The 17,275-nt window shown below is 38.8% G+C and overlaps 1 protein-coding gene across 6 annotated transcripts in view; it reads right to left on the bottom strand.

Annotated features, from left to right (window-relative positions):
* The window catches only part of IPO11 (importin 11), a 297,144-nt gene that overhangs the window by 239,665 nt on the left and 40,204 nt on the right, over window positions 1-17,275 (bottom strand). For all 6 annotated transcript variants that reach the window (XM_084627945.1, XM_084627946.1, XM_084627942.1 and 3 more), the window contains exons 6-8: window positions 16,170-16,373; window positions 8,883-9,015; window positions 6,954-7,012 (exon numbers count right to left, since the gene is read on the bottom strand). In XM_084627945.1, coding sequence (XP_084484071.1) covers window positions 6,954-7,012; window positions 8,883-9,015; window positions 16,170-16,373 — 396 coding nt within the window. The remainder of the gene's footprint in view (window positions 1-6,953; window positions 7,013-8,882; window positions 9,016-16,169; window positions 16,374-17,275) is intronic.

Here is a 17,275-nt window from a genome sequence, read left to right as displayed (position 1 = left end):
GTTTCAAAGATTCCTGAATTCTAAATCTAATAAGACAAGTGCAAAAATACCACAAAAGGTGTCATTTGAAAAGGTTCTTTCAGAAGCAGTGAGAGGCTTTGCAGAGGCAGTATAGATCAAGTACTGAATAATCAGAGGGAATTCTACTATTTGTATGAAATGTCAGCTCAATCAGAAATCCTATTTTCAATGGTTTTGGTTATGCCTGCCTGTTGGCTTCTTGCCAAAAATAAATGATATCAGGAGGATTGATTAAAACCACTGATTTTAATCATGATTTCAATCAGCAAGCAGCAAACCTTGATTTAAATTATCAATTTACTTGTGTTTTGCATTTGTACTTTTAAGTTATTTTCCTAAAGAAAGGTTGACTCTCATTGGTTGATAACCTTTAAAACATGCTGATTTGCAACTAAATATTGCCTTTACATGAAATCTATTGCTTCTTTTAGATAACCATTTATTTAATCAATAGCATAGCTTAACTTACATTTATTCAGATTTTATTTACTAATTTTAATCACGTTAGAAAATGGCAAATGAGGCATTTCTTGTTTATTAGATTAATTTTTTACTTGCTATTTGTGTCAAGCTCTTTTTGGATGGAAATTCAAATTAAAATGCACAAAAACGGTATCTAAAAATTGTTTTGTTATTAGTTAACAAGACTTCCTAAAATGTTCTGGATACATGAAAAAAAAGTAAATATCGAAACATATTCTGTATTTAAAACTATCGGATTAATTAAACAAAGGAAGTAATATCTGCAGTGAATTGAAGTGATTATGCCTAGTCATTGTGTCCTTAAAGATTTTAAAACTAATAGATCTCATCCTCTCACCTCTAGTTTTTATTCATACTTTGGAAGAGGAAAACAAGCTTTCTTGCTTTTTCAACTCCCACTTGGTTTCTTAATTTTGAATTAACTAGTGACTGAACTGAACTAACTGAATAAACTGAAATTAAGAAAATATTCTCTCTGCACCTGCGGAAGAGGCGACTGCTGTCAAAAGCTGGTTTTGCCCTTCAACAGACTCTGGTTCCATGCGCTTAACCAGTCACTCAAACCACTGAACTGGCTCAATTAGAACAGGATATCTATCTATCCAGACCACACGGACCAACAAGTTTGGGTGGCAGTGCTCTGATGGTGGATAAAGCTGGAACATGTCCACTGAAGTATACTTATTATGCTAATTTTGTCATCTGTGATGATGGTGACTGATGTTTTGGGGCACAATGGCCTCCCACTGTGTCCCAATGCATCCATGGCTCTGTTTCCTTTTTCTTCCTTGGCTCAGAGAAGGAAGAACATTGCTGAGAAACAGAGTCTTCCAAGGACTCAAAGGGCCTGCCAGTGAAGCATGAGCCCATTTCCTGATTACATAATGTTGGTCTTGTGGAACATGAAGGGTTCCTAAAGTGTGTGGCTTTACATGGGCCTCAGCATCAGACTCAAGACAACTTAATGGAATCCCTGCATACTGAGCTTTCTCTGGGCATGGAGCTTGTCTTGCTATTCATTCCAGACAAACAGAACACAATAGGGACCCAGTACCTAGTTCTCAGCCAGACAGATGTCTAAGAACAAAAGACCTGGCAGCAACTTTTATGAGGTGAAGCTTAAAGCACCTTTGTAGTGCTCTACCTGTACAGTTGAGCAGGAACCTGCATACAGTGCTCAGAAACATGCTTCTCCCAAATTAGAAGGCACACCAAGTTCTTTAATCACTAGTAGACAGTGCCATCACAGGATGGGCACAGCTTGAAAGTGATAGATTTGCTTTTGGCTATCTTAGTTAGGTCCACAACGTCACACATGCACTCATAACCCCGTAGCTCTGAGGAGAAAGGGACCAAGTAGAAGGTTTGGGTGTTACCCTAATATAGGTATTTACTACTACTACAAATTGTTGGGCCAGTTTGAGTTTAAACTGTATGCTGCAAACACCAGAACTTAAAATATATACCCAACTCATGTTCACTTATATATACTGTGTAAAGATAATAGAAACAGAAAACCACAACAGGTATAAACCCATCCATTTCCTTTGTTACTCGTTTTGTAAAGGTGATGGTGAAAGTACCACCTATTTTTACAGAAGTATGCAAACATAGAAATTTTAAAGAACACTTGACAAGTGGGTTTTAACACAGGCATTCTACATCTCAAAAATATAATCAACAGCAAAAGCAAGATGATGAGCTTTATAAAGATTAATGTTTCAACAGTCTGTTATGACATTTAGAGAAGTCTCCTTGTTACAAGCACATGAGGATTCCAAGGCGGCTCTCTGTGTGTTCAGAAAAGACTTTTCTATAATTCCTGCACTGTAGTGGAGATATATCTTCTCAATGTAGTGTTGACAATAGGGCTCTGTACACTCTAAAAGAAAAAACATCCAACTCTGAGGCCACAACTGTATGTGATTGCAATGCCCATGAAAATTGTCTTTAAAAACACAGCAAGATCCTACCCAGTTCATGATGTTTTACCTGAGCCCCATGTCTTTAATTTCCTTTATACTGTTCTGCTCATTTAATTACTGCTGAAAACGTGTTCTCTTGATTGTGAATGTAAATTCAACTTAAGTAATTCACCCATATGACTGTATATCGTCCTTTCCTTTATTGTTCTGTTATTAGGCTATTCATTATATACTTTAATCAGAGGGCCTCAGGGTACTGTCACTCTGGGTCACTTGGGAGGTACTTCCTGTGCCTACTCTCGACACTGCTCCCTGGCTGTGCCTCTGCAAGGCCTCTTAGTGGCACTGAGGGAATATCAGCTGCTTCAGGCTCTGCAGACCTGGGTGCTAATCTCCAGGTCCTTACATGGACTCTTTCCCATTTGTTCACATCTTTCCTAAATTGTGGTGCCTAGAATTGGACTGGGTACTCCAACTAGGACATCACCAGTGCTGAATAGAGCAAGACAATTACCTCCTGTGTCTTACATACAACACTCCTGTTAATACACCCTAGAATCATATTTGCCTTTTTCGCAGCTGCATCACACTGATGACTCTCATTCAGTTTGTGGTCCACTATAACCCCCAGATCTTTTTCAACAATCCTACCACCTATTCCCCATTTTGTAGCTGTACATTTGCACTTGTCTTTACTGAATTTCATCTTGTTGAATTCAGATCAATTCTCCAATTTGTCAAGGTCATTTTGAATTTTAAATCTGTCCTCCGAAGCGCTTGCAACCGCTGCCAGGTTGGTGTCAACTGCAGATTTTATAAACATACTCTCTACTCTATCATCCAAGCCATTAATGAAAATATTGAATAGTCCCAAACCAGGACTGATCCTTGCAGGACCTCACTAGATATGCCCTCCCAATTTGACAGCGAACTACTGATAACATGTTGACTACCAAGCTTTTTAAAAAGCCAAACTAGTGAATTGGTGGAAGTCACTGATTAAGCACCTGGAACCAGGATCCATTCAGGATCCCTGAAGTGCTGAACCAGCTTTTGACAGCAGTAGGTGCAGAGAGAGTACTTTATCATTTCAGTTTATTCAGCTAGTTCAGTTCAATGACTATTCATTCAAAGTTAAAAAAAATGATGCGGGAGAGTTAAGAAAATGATGAGAGAGTTGAAGCAGAAAAGCTTATTTTCTTCTTCCAATCTATCAATAAAAACTAGGTGTGAGAGAACGAGATCTACCAGTCCTCAAAACCTTAAAGAATATGCTGACCAAAAACAACCGCTCTAGTTCACTAGCTAAGGTAATACTTCCTTGGTTTAATAAATCAGTTAGTTTTAAAATGCAAAACATATTTTGATAAAAAAAAATTTTCGTGTCTCCAGAACATTTTAGGTAGTTTTAATAAGTGATTAAAAACCATTTAAAATGCTGGTTTTGTGCATTTTAAATTGAATTTCCATCCAAGCGGAGCTTAGCACAAATCACAAGTAAAAAAAATGAATTGTATAGTAAACAAATGCATTATTAACCGTTTTCTAATATAATAAAAAATGTAAAAATTAAGAATCTGAATAAATGTAAGTCCAGCTATAATTGCTTAAATAAATGTGTAAAAGTATAGTGCATCCTCCTGGTTACCAAAAAAATTTAGTGTAAAGGCTATATGTAGTTACAGGAATACTGTGTGGAATAAGACCCAAATACCAAATGTAAAGTCCCAAGCTATAAATATTAACATGGCCAACTAAACACAATTTCTTTTTAAAAAAATCCTATACTAGAAAAAGGGGGATTTCTTCAAACTTAGAGATTTTTTAATACATGTGGATTTACACTTTAAACAAAGTAGTTTTTTTGTTGTTGTTAAGGTCCTCATCCGGCATAACTCTTAACAATGTGCTGAAGTACTCTGTTGGATCAGGGCCTTAAATATTATTCCCTCAGAAATGTCAAGCCAATCCACAAAGCAAACCCTAGGAGACTGTGTAAATATTGACCATTCATTTAATACAGTCATAAAAGAGTTCTTGATACGATGATGAAAAGGCTGTGATTGTAAGGACATACTGTTATATAATTGGTAGCTCTGTCCATTAATAACTGAATTATGGAAAGCAGCAGGTATACATCTTTATAATCACAAAAGAAAAATCTGTTTTTACATCCCATGGTTTATTTAGCAAGGCTTCTTCCTATTGTACTAGAAGTCTGATTACACAAGGAGCTACATACACACTCACGAAGTTATGTGAGTGAAACATACCTTATGGAAATGGTAAGATCCCGTGATCCTTTGTCTTAAACACTGGGGAAGGATTTAGGACATCGTAGCCTTATAAAATTTGTTATATTGTAGCAAAAATGCATTTACTAATTATGTCCTTTGGCAGCCCTTCTTTGAAATAGTAGTGGAGACTCCCCTATCCACTAGATCTGGTATCTCTTAATTTTGAAGTATGTATGAGAAGCATAAGGTGACTGCAGTGTACTGAAAAAAGGAGGATAACATATATAAGGGCACAATACTACTTGCTAAAAAGAAATAATATTCTGAAAGTTTGGTCAAATACTTGGTTGGTATTATATTGCTGGGGTTTACTTTGCTGAATGTACAGTAATCATGCTTCTGTGCACTAAGACAAAGTTAAAAATAGGAAAAAAGACAATTGTAAAAAATGAGGAACATACATGGTTAACTGGGAATTCCTCTTAGGGAGGAAGCTGTCTACATATATTTCAACGGCTTTGAAATTATAGATATCACTTGAAATTCTGAAGACAGTCTGGCTATCTCTGCAGAGCTAAAAAAATGACTGCTTAGATCTGCAGGCCCTCTTCTGAAAACCCTGTGTAGTAAACAGAGCTACTGGTTAACACTCATTTATATGCCAATGGCAATATTAGTATTTTGTGTACAATCTATTGTCAAACCTAATATTTTCTGAATATCAGCAATAAAATGGTTAACAATACTGCCATTGAAACGATCATATTTTATGTTTCACAGTGAATGCCTCATTAAATTAATGGCAAAGTCCACACATGGCAGAACTATGGTTTCAAGATTTGGAAAGGAAGACAGAAATGCAGCAATTCACATTTAGTTCACAACTGGAAGTTCTGAGTCAGAAACATAAGAGATATTCTCCTTTACACAATTTTTTTTTAGATTTAGCAGCTCTAGCGACCAATTCTACAGCTTGTGCATCCACCTCTACAAAACTGACATAGCTTTCTAAAATATTCTAAGCTCAAGGCATCGGAGACTGCAACTCCTAAATTTGGGAATATACAGACACAGAAGACATAAGGCCTTATTGACCCAAAGCTTACCACAACTAACGGATGCTTAGCTAAATGCAGTCTCAGAACCATTTAGACATGTTGTTTTATTCATTTATTAAAACTTGGCTATTACCAGTCTTTTTGTTTACTCTTGAGTAAAAACCCTGAAGAAAATAAAGACCTGCTCATACCAGATTATTTTTGGAACATGAGAACGTATCATCACTAGGATTGTTTGGCTGCTTTGCAACAATGTAAAAGCTTAACTCCCTGTACAACAGAACTCTTGGTCAACAAGTATATCAAATTAGTTATGGCAAAATTTGAATTAAGTAGTATTGCTTAGAAACATACAGAATTTCAAATAACTGCAATATCACCACAAAAAGCTTAAGATGGTACAAAAATGATTTGATTTCTAGTTCAAGCAAAATATCAAGATGATAAAAGCTAAAATCATGTTGAATTAATTAATTTAAAAAGCTAAACAGTAATCAAAATAGTATGATTTTGCATTCCAGTACTTCAGCCTCAGGGCAAAAAATCAATGCTTTATTTTATAACATTCTGTAATGTGATGGGAAACCATATCAGAACTTAAATAATGACAATTTTCACAGTATATCAATGGTTAACCAATAAATATAGTGGGTCATAATTCAAACAAGTGCAATTTTCAATCTGATACATAGTGACACTTATTGGTTTCTAAAACTGGTCACTAAAATAATCTAAATGTTGGAAAGGGTGCGGAGTTTTCAGCTGTGGCTAACAGCTGCTGTAAACCAGAGTTATTTCAGTTTATCTTAAATTGATTTAAGCTAAGCAGAAATAGGCCTGATTTACACCAAAACAGGAGTGTATACAGCGATGTTTGAACTGGTATAACTAAGCTGTTTAAAAATCACACCATATATTCAACTGCAGAAACTTTCTCATTTAGAGAAGGCCTGTCACTAAATTCATACAGGCTATCTTTATCCAAATTGAACATTTCAGATTTTTCCCACCACCCTAGCCCTTTAAATACGTAGCATCAGCATAACATATTAAGCTTATTGTTTTATATTTATCAGGCTTGTCTCTTGAGCCATCTATACATAATATAATTATGCATCATTTAATAAATTTCAGATCTCTCTTTGAAGTGAGTGAAATTCTAACAATGCCTAGAATGTCATGGAAAGAATTCTGAATTATATCTAGAAACAAACACACATATCACTTACCATCACCTCTACATTCCGATGAGGTTCCACAAACCCATGAACTGTCAATTTACGAAGCACTGAAAAATACAGTAATATCTTGCTTGCACAGTCTATTTTTGTAGAATGCTGCCCCGCTCCCCACCCACCCAGATATCAAGTAATTAAACATATAGCTACAATATCCTTTACTTTGCTATAAAAGTCTCTAATTATTCAATTATGAAATAAATTGCATTTATTTTGCACCTTTAGACTCCTCACCTGCCTTTTTCCCACTAATTTAAGTTTGGCAGTACTAATTTAAGGTAGAGCTGGGTGAATAATTGATTTTGTGATTAGTTGGCAGTTCTGAAAAATTAGGAAAAAATTTAAATTTAGAAAAATTTCAGTCAATTAAAAACGTCTGTTTCAGGTTGAACAAAACATATTGTTCAACCTGAAATATTTTGTTTCTGGGCATTTTTGAAGAGCTAGATTCACAAGTGGCTGGAGGGGGAGGAGAAAGAGGTGGTGGTTATGGTGCCTCCCATACAAGCTTTAGCCCACTTGTTAAGGCATTCACCCAGGATGTGGGAGACCAGGGTTCAACTCCCCCCTCTCCCAAATGTGGAGAGGGATCTGAACATGGGTCTCACATTGCAAGAGCGTGCCCCACCCACTGAGCTATGAGATATTCTGAGGTGGATCCCTCAGTCTCTCCTGGTGAAGCGCTTCCATTGGGTCTAAATTAAATAGCCATTGGAGCAGGGACATCAAGTTGGGTGTCCCACCTCTCAGATGAGTGCCCTAACCACTAGAATATAAAGTCAGATTCTCTCTCTCTTTCTGGCCAAATGATTATTTATACAAAGTGGAACAGCTTCAGCACAAGAGACTGAAAAAACCCACCCCGGACTACCCTAAAGCCCAGGGATCAGGACAGTCTTCCTCAATGTCGGAGATCCAATTCACCCATATGACTGTATATCGATAGTTAACGTCCCTGCTCCAAAGACTTATTATTTATACATAGTGGAACAGCTTCAACGTGAGAGACAGAGAGACCCACACAATAATATCAGAGAGCCCAGTGACTGGGGAACTCAAATCCCTTCTCCACATGAAGCAGAAAATTGAACCTAGCTCTCCCACATCTCAGCTGAATGTCCTAATCACTGGACTACAAGTTATAAGATGGACAGTGGCAGCACCTCATCCTGCCATTTTGTGAATGGTGCCTTAGTGCCCCCCCACTCCCCCAAAATTTTTTAACTGAAACTGTTCAGCAAAATTCATATCAATATCACAAAGAGTTTCAGTGCCCTGAAAAATTAATTTTTTGGTAAATTTACTATTTGCCAATAAATATTCACCCAGCTCTACTTTAAGGTTCCATTCATGTCAAAATAAAGCTAATGGACAACAATGAAAAAAAGGTATCTCCAAAGAAGTTCTTCTTTTCCTGGTCTATCAAAAAGGATCCAGTGCCCTAATTTTACCATTTCTGGAGTTTTCACAGGGAAGATAATGTGGCGTTTCCAGAAACTCCTGAATACTACAGCACACAGAGCCTTCCTTTTCAATCTTCTGATGTTTATAATAGTTGTGTTTATAGTCCATACACAGAAGGAACAGAGAGATTCACAAACTGCATCTCTTGAAACCCAACATAACACTAGGGTCACCCATAGCACAAAGTAGAAACAGCAACTCTAAAATGTGCAACAACTATACTAAATGGCTAACAACTATTAAAGAAGTTATCCAAAATACTCAAGTTATAGCTATTTCCAACTGGTTTCTGATAAAAGCAGATCCAGGTAAACAGATCAAGTTTCCAAGGTTCACACAAGATGCCAGGGACACCGTAACCCAACAACAGGAATACACAAATGTCACCTGAATAACCTTATTTCATCTTTTATAGTACATTAAGCATACATATTTAACAATCTTTTTAATTATTACCTTTCAATGACAACAGAGTTCTTTCTAATGAATTTGTAGCTGCAGCTTCATCTCCTGTAAAGATCTGTTGTAGGAATGTATCTGTGTGATGATTCCATAAGGAACAGGCAAAACTATAAATTCCAGATGCTAACTGTAAAGAAAAAACAATCCACTTGAATCCCAATATTTGACACTAGTACAATAAATTTATAGATTCATAGATCTTTAAGGCCAGAATGGAATGTAAAATCTAGTCTGACCTCCACTATAACATAGGCCATCATCACTCCTATATAATAGCTTGTTTGATTAAAAAAAAAAAAAAAAAATCTTCCATAAAGGCATCCAGTTTTGATTTTGAAGACAGCAAAGAGACAAAGAATCCCCCACTTCTCTTAGTAGTTTCTTTCAATTATTAAAAATGTGTTCCTTTATTTCCAATTTGAATTTATCTGGATAATCCACATGGCTACAAAAAGGGTTTTGCGACAACAATTTTTCTTGCTGGAGAACAAAATTGGAGAACTGGTTTCTTTTCAAACAAGTTTCAACACAACATATATTGTAGACTGGTGAATGTCTGTTACACTCTGCTCCAATTTCTAGTCATATTTATGTTGCGTAATAAAAAGTAGTAGTACTGTACAGTATGTGCATGTGTTGAACCCTGTTTTGATGACAGCTGCATAGTTATGCATATTCTTCACTGATGAAGCATATTAAACTGATTTTCTTCCCCAAGTTATTTAAGTTAAGAAAGGATAGTGAGGTTGAGACAGATAGTCAGTTGCAAATTTAAAAGTGTGGAGCAAGTCTTTATATATAAATAACTCAATTTACATTTCAAAAACCTTAATCTTTTATCCATCCTGCAAAAAAGTAAAGGGGCATACTGTATTTAGAAAATATTAGAAGAAATAAAGGTTACTTTCATGTAAGAAGACAGGATGATGCCCTAAATTTCCCAGAATGAGTTATTCCAACCTAGAGAATGAGGATTTAGTAGTCTGCACTGAGTTTCCTGCTCATTTATCCCATTAGATCGAGTGTATATGCACTTGATTCAGCCTCACAAAACATAGGTAAGCCAACAGAGACCAAGAATATTAATGCAGAGTCCTCGTGACTCTAACTTCCCTAGCATCTCATTTCCTCACTCTGGCTCTCTGGCAGCACAGCTCTAATGGAGCCATGCTGTGAGGGGCGTCCAAACAGTCACTGTTCCCAGAACACTTCTTGTGTATGGTACGCAACAGCTGTCCACACTACCAACCAGGAGTCTGCGCAAGTTAATGCTAGTTCAGTCACAATAAATCTGCAGTGGGCAAACTCGTGGGTTTGGAGGTGAAAGGGAATTTATACTACTGAAAGCAACTGCTCCTCAAGCCCCAAAATGCTTTGCATCCATGGAGTCTGAAGTCTGTAGAGAACCTGCAGGGTTTCCGTTGTTCCCTGGGAGGAGAATGCTGCAGAGATGGCCTTCCCTGACTGAGTTTGCATTCTCCTCATGTAAATGGAAAGGTGTATTTGAGCCTTTGAAACATTTTCAGGGGTAGTAGGGGAAAAGCACAAACATCTTGGTTGAAAATTTAACGAGTGGGCAAAGGAGGCTGGCATCATGGGCCAATCAGAGATGGGAGTCAACATTTCAATAATGAATGAGACAGGACAGGTATGACAGGGATAAGCTGTGAAGCGCCATGTAAGTGAATGCAAGTAGTAATTTATATTTGATACAAACAGAGAAGGGGGAGCCAGTGGTGAGGTGATGTAATGGGCTAGGAGAATAATCTTTCCAGCAGCATTTTGAATGGATACGAAGAGAGTAAGGATGCATTTGTCAAGGCCAGACAAACGGACACTGCACTAGTTGAGACATGATAGGAGGATAGCTCGGACAAGAGTTTTAGCTGTGTGGATGAGTAGAGAAGGTTGTATCATTGACATGTTATGAAGAAAGACTAAGCAAAATTTAGACAGGAGGATCTAGAACACAGATCTGAGTTAAAGATGATGCACAGGTTACAGGCCTGAGTGATAGGCAGGATGGCAGTGTTGTCCACAGTGATCAAGAAAAAAGGAAAGAAAGAAGAGAGCCTTCAGGGGATGGGAGGATATGAGCTTTCTTTTTAGCCATGCTGAGCATGAGCTGACAGCTAGACATCCCCAGATATTAGTTTGAACAGAAGGAGATAGGTCTGGAATAAAGAGGAGGATCTGTGAGTCATCAGCATAGAGATAGTAGCTGAATTTGTAGATGAGATTATCCAGAGATAAGGTAAAGAGAAGGGACCAAGGACAGAGCCCTGCAGAACCCCAAAGAAAGCTGTAGGATGGATGAAGAGGACATTCTGAAGGTCACACTGAAGGAGCAATTAGAGAGGTAGGAGGAGAACCAGAGAAGGAGAGAGTCAGGAGAACAAGATTTCAAGAGGAAGAACAAGGTTGACTATGTCGAAGGAGGCTGACAAGTCAAGGAGGATGAGAATGAGGTACTGGTTCTAAGCTTTAACTAGAAAGAAGTCATTAGAGACTTTGGCGAGAGTGGCTTCAGTGGAGTGCAAAGTGGGGAAGCTGGACTAGAGAAGGTTAACAGTGGCACTGGAGGAGAGGAACCTCAGACTGCTATTGTAGACAGTGCCTTCAATGAGCTTTAACTATCCACAATGACTGCAAGATCTCTTTTGTGACTGGTAACAGCTAATTTAGTCACTATCATTTTGTACGTATAGTTGGGATTATTTTTATTAACATTAATTACGCTTTGCACTTATCAACACTGAATTCATAAACCACAGTCTCACATGGTAAACCGTGGTGCTCATTTGATCAACAGTTATGTAAACCAATAGTTATGATGAAAAACCCAATTTTTTTTTTTTTGCTAATTAACAAAAATACATAACCCAGGGACCTCACCAACCTCACTATATGCTGTCGTGAATTAAGTTAAACTGCATTAAGACTATTTTCATTCAGAATGAGTGTGTCCACACTGGGGTTTAAAGCAGTTTAATGAATCCACTTTAAATTTACACCTGTAGTTAATTTGGATTAAACTTTCCTGAGTGGCCCCGAATAGACAAGCCCTTAGTTCGTTTCACTCTCGAATCATGGGGTCAGCACTAGCATCTTCACACTGGCCTCAGAGAGCAGTTTAGGAATCAGAGGCAGCATGCTGTATTTTCATACGGACAGCTGAACCAGATGTTCAAAATATGCTTACCTGGGTTAGGGGCTTTTGCTCAACCAAACTCTTGCAGGTCATCTTATGCAGGAAGCATTAGGGAGTAACTTGTACAAGAAAGTGGGTCAATCAGATCACAAAGGCATTGCAGCAACTTGATGCGCCACCTTTGGCAGAATGACTGAGGACACTTGGGTTTCAAGAAGAATGCAAACAGGTCTGTTAAGGCCACAGCTGCCCCCAATCAAACACAAGAGACCAAAAGACAGAGGAAAGGAGATTATATTTCCCTAAAAGCATTACACTGTAGCTTAGAGCATCTACCACATAATTATATTTTCCCTGAAGGACGACTGACCACCTCAGCAAAGAGATTTTTCTGTCACCTTTTTTTTCTGTGAATTTGGACACCTATTAATGTGTACTCAGACAGCCCCTATTTGTTCAGTTAAATAGTACTGAGCATCCTGAATACACACCCTTGCACAACATGAACCTGAATATTAATGCCCGGCCTATAATGAATTTGGAAATACCATCAGCACCTTTCTAGATAACCATTGTTTAATATAATTCTTGACAGAATGGTACTAATACAGTTCTCTGTGCCTAATCGTGCTAGAAAACAGCTTTACAAAATATACTTCATATTAGCTGACAGTGGGTGGAAGATGCACTATTCTTTAATATATAGGACAAATCTATAGGCTATAATCAATAGATTTTTACAATGGTGACAGCAGTTGCATGAGGCCTGATTTGTCCTTTTCATTCAGACCTGTTAAATTAATACAGGCAGTTGAATGCTGCCTAGGATAATTGAATTTTATTTCTCCTCTGCCACAGAGATCCTATGAGATGTTGGGCAAGTTATTTAAACCAAACTTCCTACAGGCGGGGACTAATTGTGTTCCCAATTTCTGGGTGTTGGTCTTGAGAATCCAGAGTCTGATTTACAGAAATGCTGAGCACTCACAGCTGCAACTGAAGTCAACAGAAGCTGTACTTTGAACATATAAAGTGCTACATAATGTAAAGTACTCTGAAGAATCAGGCCATAGGTGCCTCATATTGGGCCCCCAAAATTAGTGAACAATTTTGACCTTCGTCTCTTTGTGCCTCTGCTCCCCATGTGTAAAACAGGAATAATAAAAACCCCTCACGTCACAAGGATGTTGTGAAGATTAATTAATGACTGTGAAACACTCTGATACTAAAGTGATGAGCGTCACAGAAAAGCCCAAGAGTAAATTCATAATTTTGTATTCACAGCACTGTTTGAATAGCGTGCAGTAAATAAAGCTTACGGGGTCAGATATTATACAAGAAAACAAAATGTTGAATAGCTTCTTATTAATGGAGCCCCCTCCATCTTGTGCACTGAATGAGGAAGGGGTCCTGTGGCAAGAAATAGTTACTATGTAATTAAAGACTGTATCATGATGCATAACATAAGGGGATTGAATAAAGGTTGTACAGGATACTGTAATGCTGTCAATTTCCTAACTTTTGAGTGCTTCATTTTGCAACTTTACAGAAATAAAACTGAAAAAAATATTAATTTCCTAGGTTTTTAAAAAAGCAAACTGAAAAAACAAATTCCATCACATCACATCATATTGACACCTTCGTGTTCTTCTGCAGAGTTGGAACCTTTGGGTCCACCGCACACAGACCTCTGCCACTTTAGAGGATGGAATTACTGGTAGCAATAATAGGTTGTTACCCTCTATGTAGAGCAGTATTAGAGGGAGATGACACACACATTTGGCCAGTGGGTTTCACAGATATTTACAGACAGCAAAGGAATGGCAAAACTTAGCAACCTTGGGTCCAGGCTCTGGAGAGGAGTACTCTAGAGATCGCAGTCCCTTCTGCTTGTCTGTTTTGTCCTCCCTAGAGCTCATCCTTCTACCCCATCACCACCAACCTGTCCTCCTATCCCATTTCCAGTCTCCACTAAAGTTTCTCATCCCAGTGCCAGTCTCCTTCACAGCCAGTTCTAGTTTCCATTCTACCAGCTCCTTGTCCAATCTGTCTCTCCCTCACTGTGACGTGCACACATTGGATCCAATCTCAGTCTCCCTTTTCACCAACAAAACTCTTCCCTGACTCCTTGTCCCAATTGCCCAGCCATTCCCAATTCTCCCGCTGTTCCTGGCTCATCCCATCTCCCTCTCTCCATGCTCCTTCTCCTCACTGGTTCTCTTTCTCTTCTTCCAGACAATCCCACTATCTCCTCTTTGCCTGATTTTGTGTCTTCCCTCCCTCATCTTCCCCTGGTTTCCCTCACTGGCTCCCAATCCAAGCCACCCACACACACCCCAGCTCCCTGTCCCAGCCTCCAAGCCCAACCAGCCCCAACCTCCAGTTCCCATTCCCAGTCTCCTTATCCAACCAGTACCAACCTCTAAGCCCCATCTGCCAGTGCCAGCCTCCATCCCTCATCTCGAATGCCCAGTCAGTCCCCAAATCCCCTCTTCATGTCTCTCATTCACAGCTGCCTTGTCCACTAGTCTCTGTCATCCCCCAATGATTACAAGTCTACTTTCTGTCTTCCACCCCAGTCCCAGTCTCACCAAATTCCTAGCCCCAAACTATTCCTTTCCCATCCCCCCAGTCCAGCTCTTGTTCCCTCTGCATTCAAGTCAGTCAGCTTCCTCCTCAACACTTCCCATGCGCCAGCAAGGGGGTCACTGAGAGCACTGGAGAAGCAGACTCCTGGCTCTCAGTTCCATTGCCCGGCATCACTTTGGCACATTCCATTCTTCTGAGCCACACCTAGTGTAGAGCATGCCAAGTCACAATGTATGTATGGTGCACATTCAGTCTGGCCAGCAGTAGCAGTTGTTAGGGAATGGAGCATGCTCAGGGTGGATGGAATCTTCTGGCACTTTAGATGCTGAATTCTAAGAATTCTCTACTGAGCATGAGCAAACCGAGTTTTCAATGCCTTGTAATTTGGCCAAACTTGGGGGGATTTTCACAGGACAAGCAAAAGACACATCCCACCTGATAAATTTTGAGTGTCTGCTCCAAAGCAGGGAGGCTATGATGGGGTAGTGAATCCTAATGGTCACCCACCCCATCACGTGGCATGGCCCTTTAAGAGGCTGAAAAGATGCTGCTTAGGAAGGACTAGAAAACTTGATTAACAGAACCCAACTCCAGGGAGGAGAGCTGGGGAGACTCCTAGGTAAGGAGAAAGTGTAAAACTAACCAATAAAGTTGTGTTCCAAAGAGGAGGGTTGGGGATTCTTGTGAAAGGAAGGACTGAAAAGGGGTAATCCCGAGAAGGAATTGGGAAGGTTTCCGAGACCAGAGGCTGTTTACTGACATAGGAAAGAGTCTCCTGAAGGAAGGAGCCAGCCAGAGACAGCTAGTTAGACTAAGCCCAAGGTGATAAATGTCCCTGGGTGTGTCTGAGTGAGCTTCTATTTGTGCTTATGGCTATCAATAGTAAATTATAAATAATAAATAATAAAACACTTGCAAGGAGGTTGCTCTTTGATTAAAAAAGATCTTTCTGGACTTGTTTATAACCCAGGTTAAGGGAAGTGAGGACGGGTTCTCCTGTGATGTCATACCAAACCGAAAGGGGCACACACCGGACCTCCACACCATCACAGAGCCACTAAAGCTTCTCAGAGAATAGGTCACCAGAATTTTTTTTTTTTTTAAACACAGCAAAGCAATGTATTTTTGCCCTAGCCTCATACTTGTAATTACTGAATCATGTTGGTTAAAATTTAAACAAACAAATCAGCCTGAGGAAGACATCTAGCATGGAAAATTTCAGCCCAATGGTTAAAAGTTTGTGAGAGTAATGAGCAACTGAAAACAGGATCTTATCATGGAAAGCATCAGGCAACCTAATAGGTGGTGCTACCAGCTCACCTTAGTCTACTGTTTTAAAAAAAAAATGCATTACATATTATGACTTATGTCATGTATAGAGAATAAATAACCATTTATGAAACCCTTTCACATGTAAACCTCCCATGTACCCACTTCCACAACCCATCACAAACCTTTTTAAACAAATATGTAAAACTGCATTTCTACTCCTCTCTCAAGCCCAGAATATTACATGTTGCATTATCAACAGTGTTACTTACATCATAGAAAAGTTTCCTATCTGCAGCAAGTCGTTTAGATGCCAGAGTCTTAGTAACATGATAAAAAGTAAGTAATGCTCTGTGTTGGCGGAGGTCATCTTGGATTTTCACTGATTCTAGAAGAGTAGGAATAAGCTCTGGCCACTGTCTAGGGCAGTCCAGCCTAGCAACTTTAGCAATCAACACAGAGATCTGAGTGGCTATCTGCAGAGAAAACAATTACCAGAAAGACACACATAAGGCCAAGACAGATTTCATAAAATTTACATTCCAGAAACATAACTTCTGTTACATTTAATAAACCCGCTATTAAAATTTTAAGTTAGTTGTTTAGTTGAGACTTCAGCCAACATTTTACTATGTTACTGGATTTTAAAGGGCAACTAGAGTCATTATACACATTTTAGCAGCCCTATTGTAGTTAGGATTCAATAATTTAGAGACCATTCTTGACCCAGTGAAAAGTTTTTAAGCTGACCTCATTTCCCTTCCTGTTTAATTCTATAAAGGTTTTTTTACACACACACACACACACATATATATATATATATATAGAAAGCTAGGTAGTGTTAACAATACATATGGCACTCATCAGCATAGTATATGAGCACCACTTCCTGTTTCTATACATGGCCTTTTTGCCTTCTCTATTTGTATAAAGGTAAGAAAAGTGTAGGCAGAACATAATGCTAAAAACAGGCTGTAGCTTCAAACAGCCACAAACTAAGTGCTTGGAGCAGCTAAGCATTTAAGCACATGCTTAAAGTTATGCACTCTAGGCACTTTACTGGATCAAGGACTTAGCTTGCTAGTCTGCTTCAAGCAGCAGTAACTTGTCCTATTTCCCCCTGAGATTTGCCATGGATGACTATGTTTTGGGGGGGTTTTATGGGTTGGATTCATGAGCAGGCTCATCACCCTTTTCCAGCAGCAGCCAGTCTGTACAAATTCGCAAAAAGAAAAGGAGTACTTGTGGCACCTTAGAGACTAACCAATTTATTTGAGCATAAGCTTTCGTGAGCTACAGCTCACTTCATCGGATGCATACTGTGAAGTGAGCTGTAGCTCACAAAAGCTTATGCTCAAATAAATTGGTTAGTCTCTAA

The sequence above is a fragment of the Lepidochelys olivacea genome, assembly GCF_965140295.1.
Source record: "Lepidochelys olivacea isolate rLepOli2 genome assembly, chromosome: 5".
In the NCBI taxonomy this organism is placed as follows: Eukaryota; Metazoa; Chordata; order Testudines; family Cheloniidae; genus Lepidochelys; species Lepidochelys olivacea.
The sequence above is the reverse complement of the archived record's forward strand: the minus strand, read 5'-3'. Positions and strand labels throughout refer to the sequence as shown.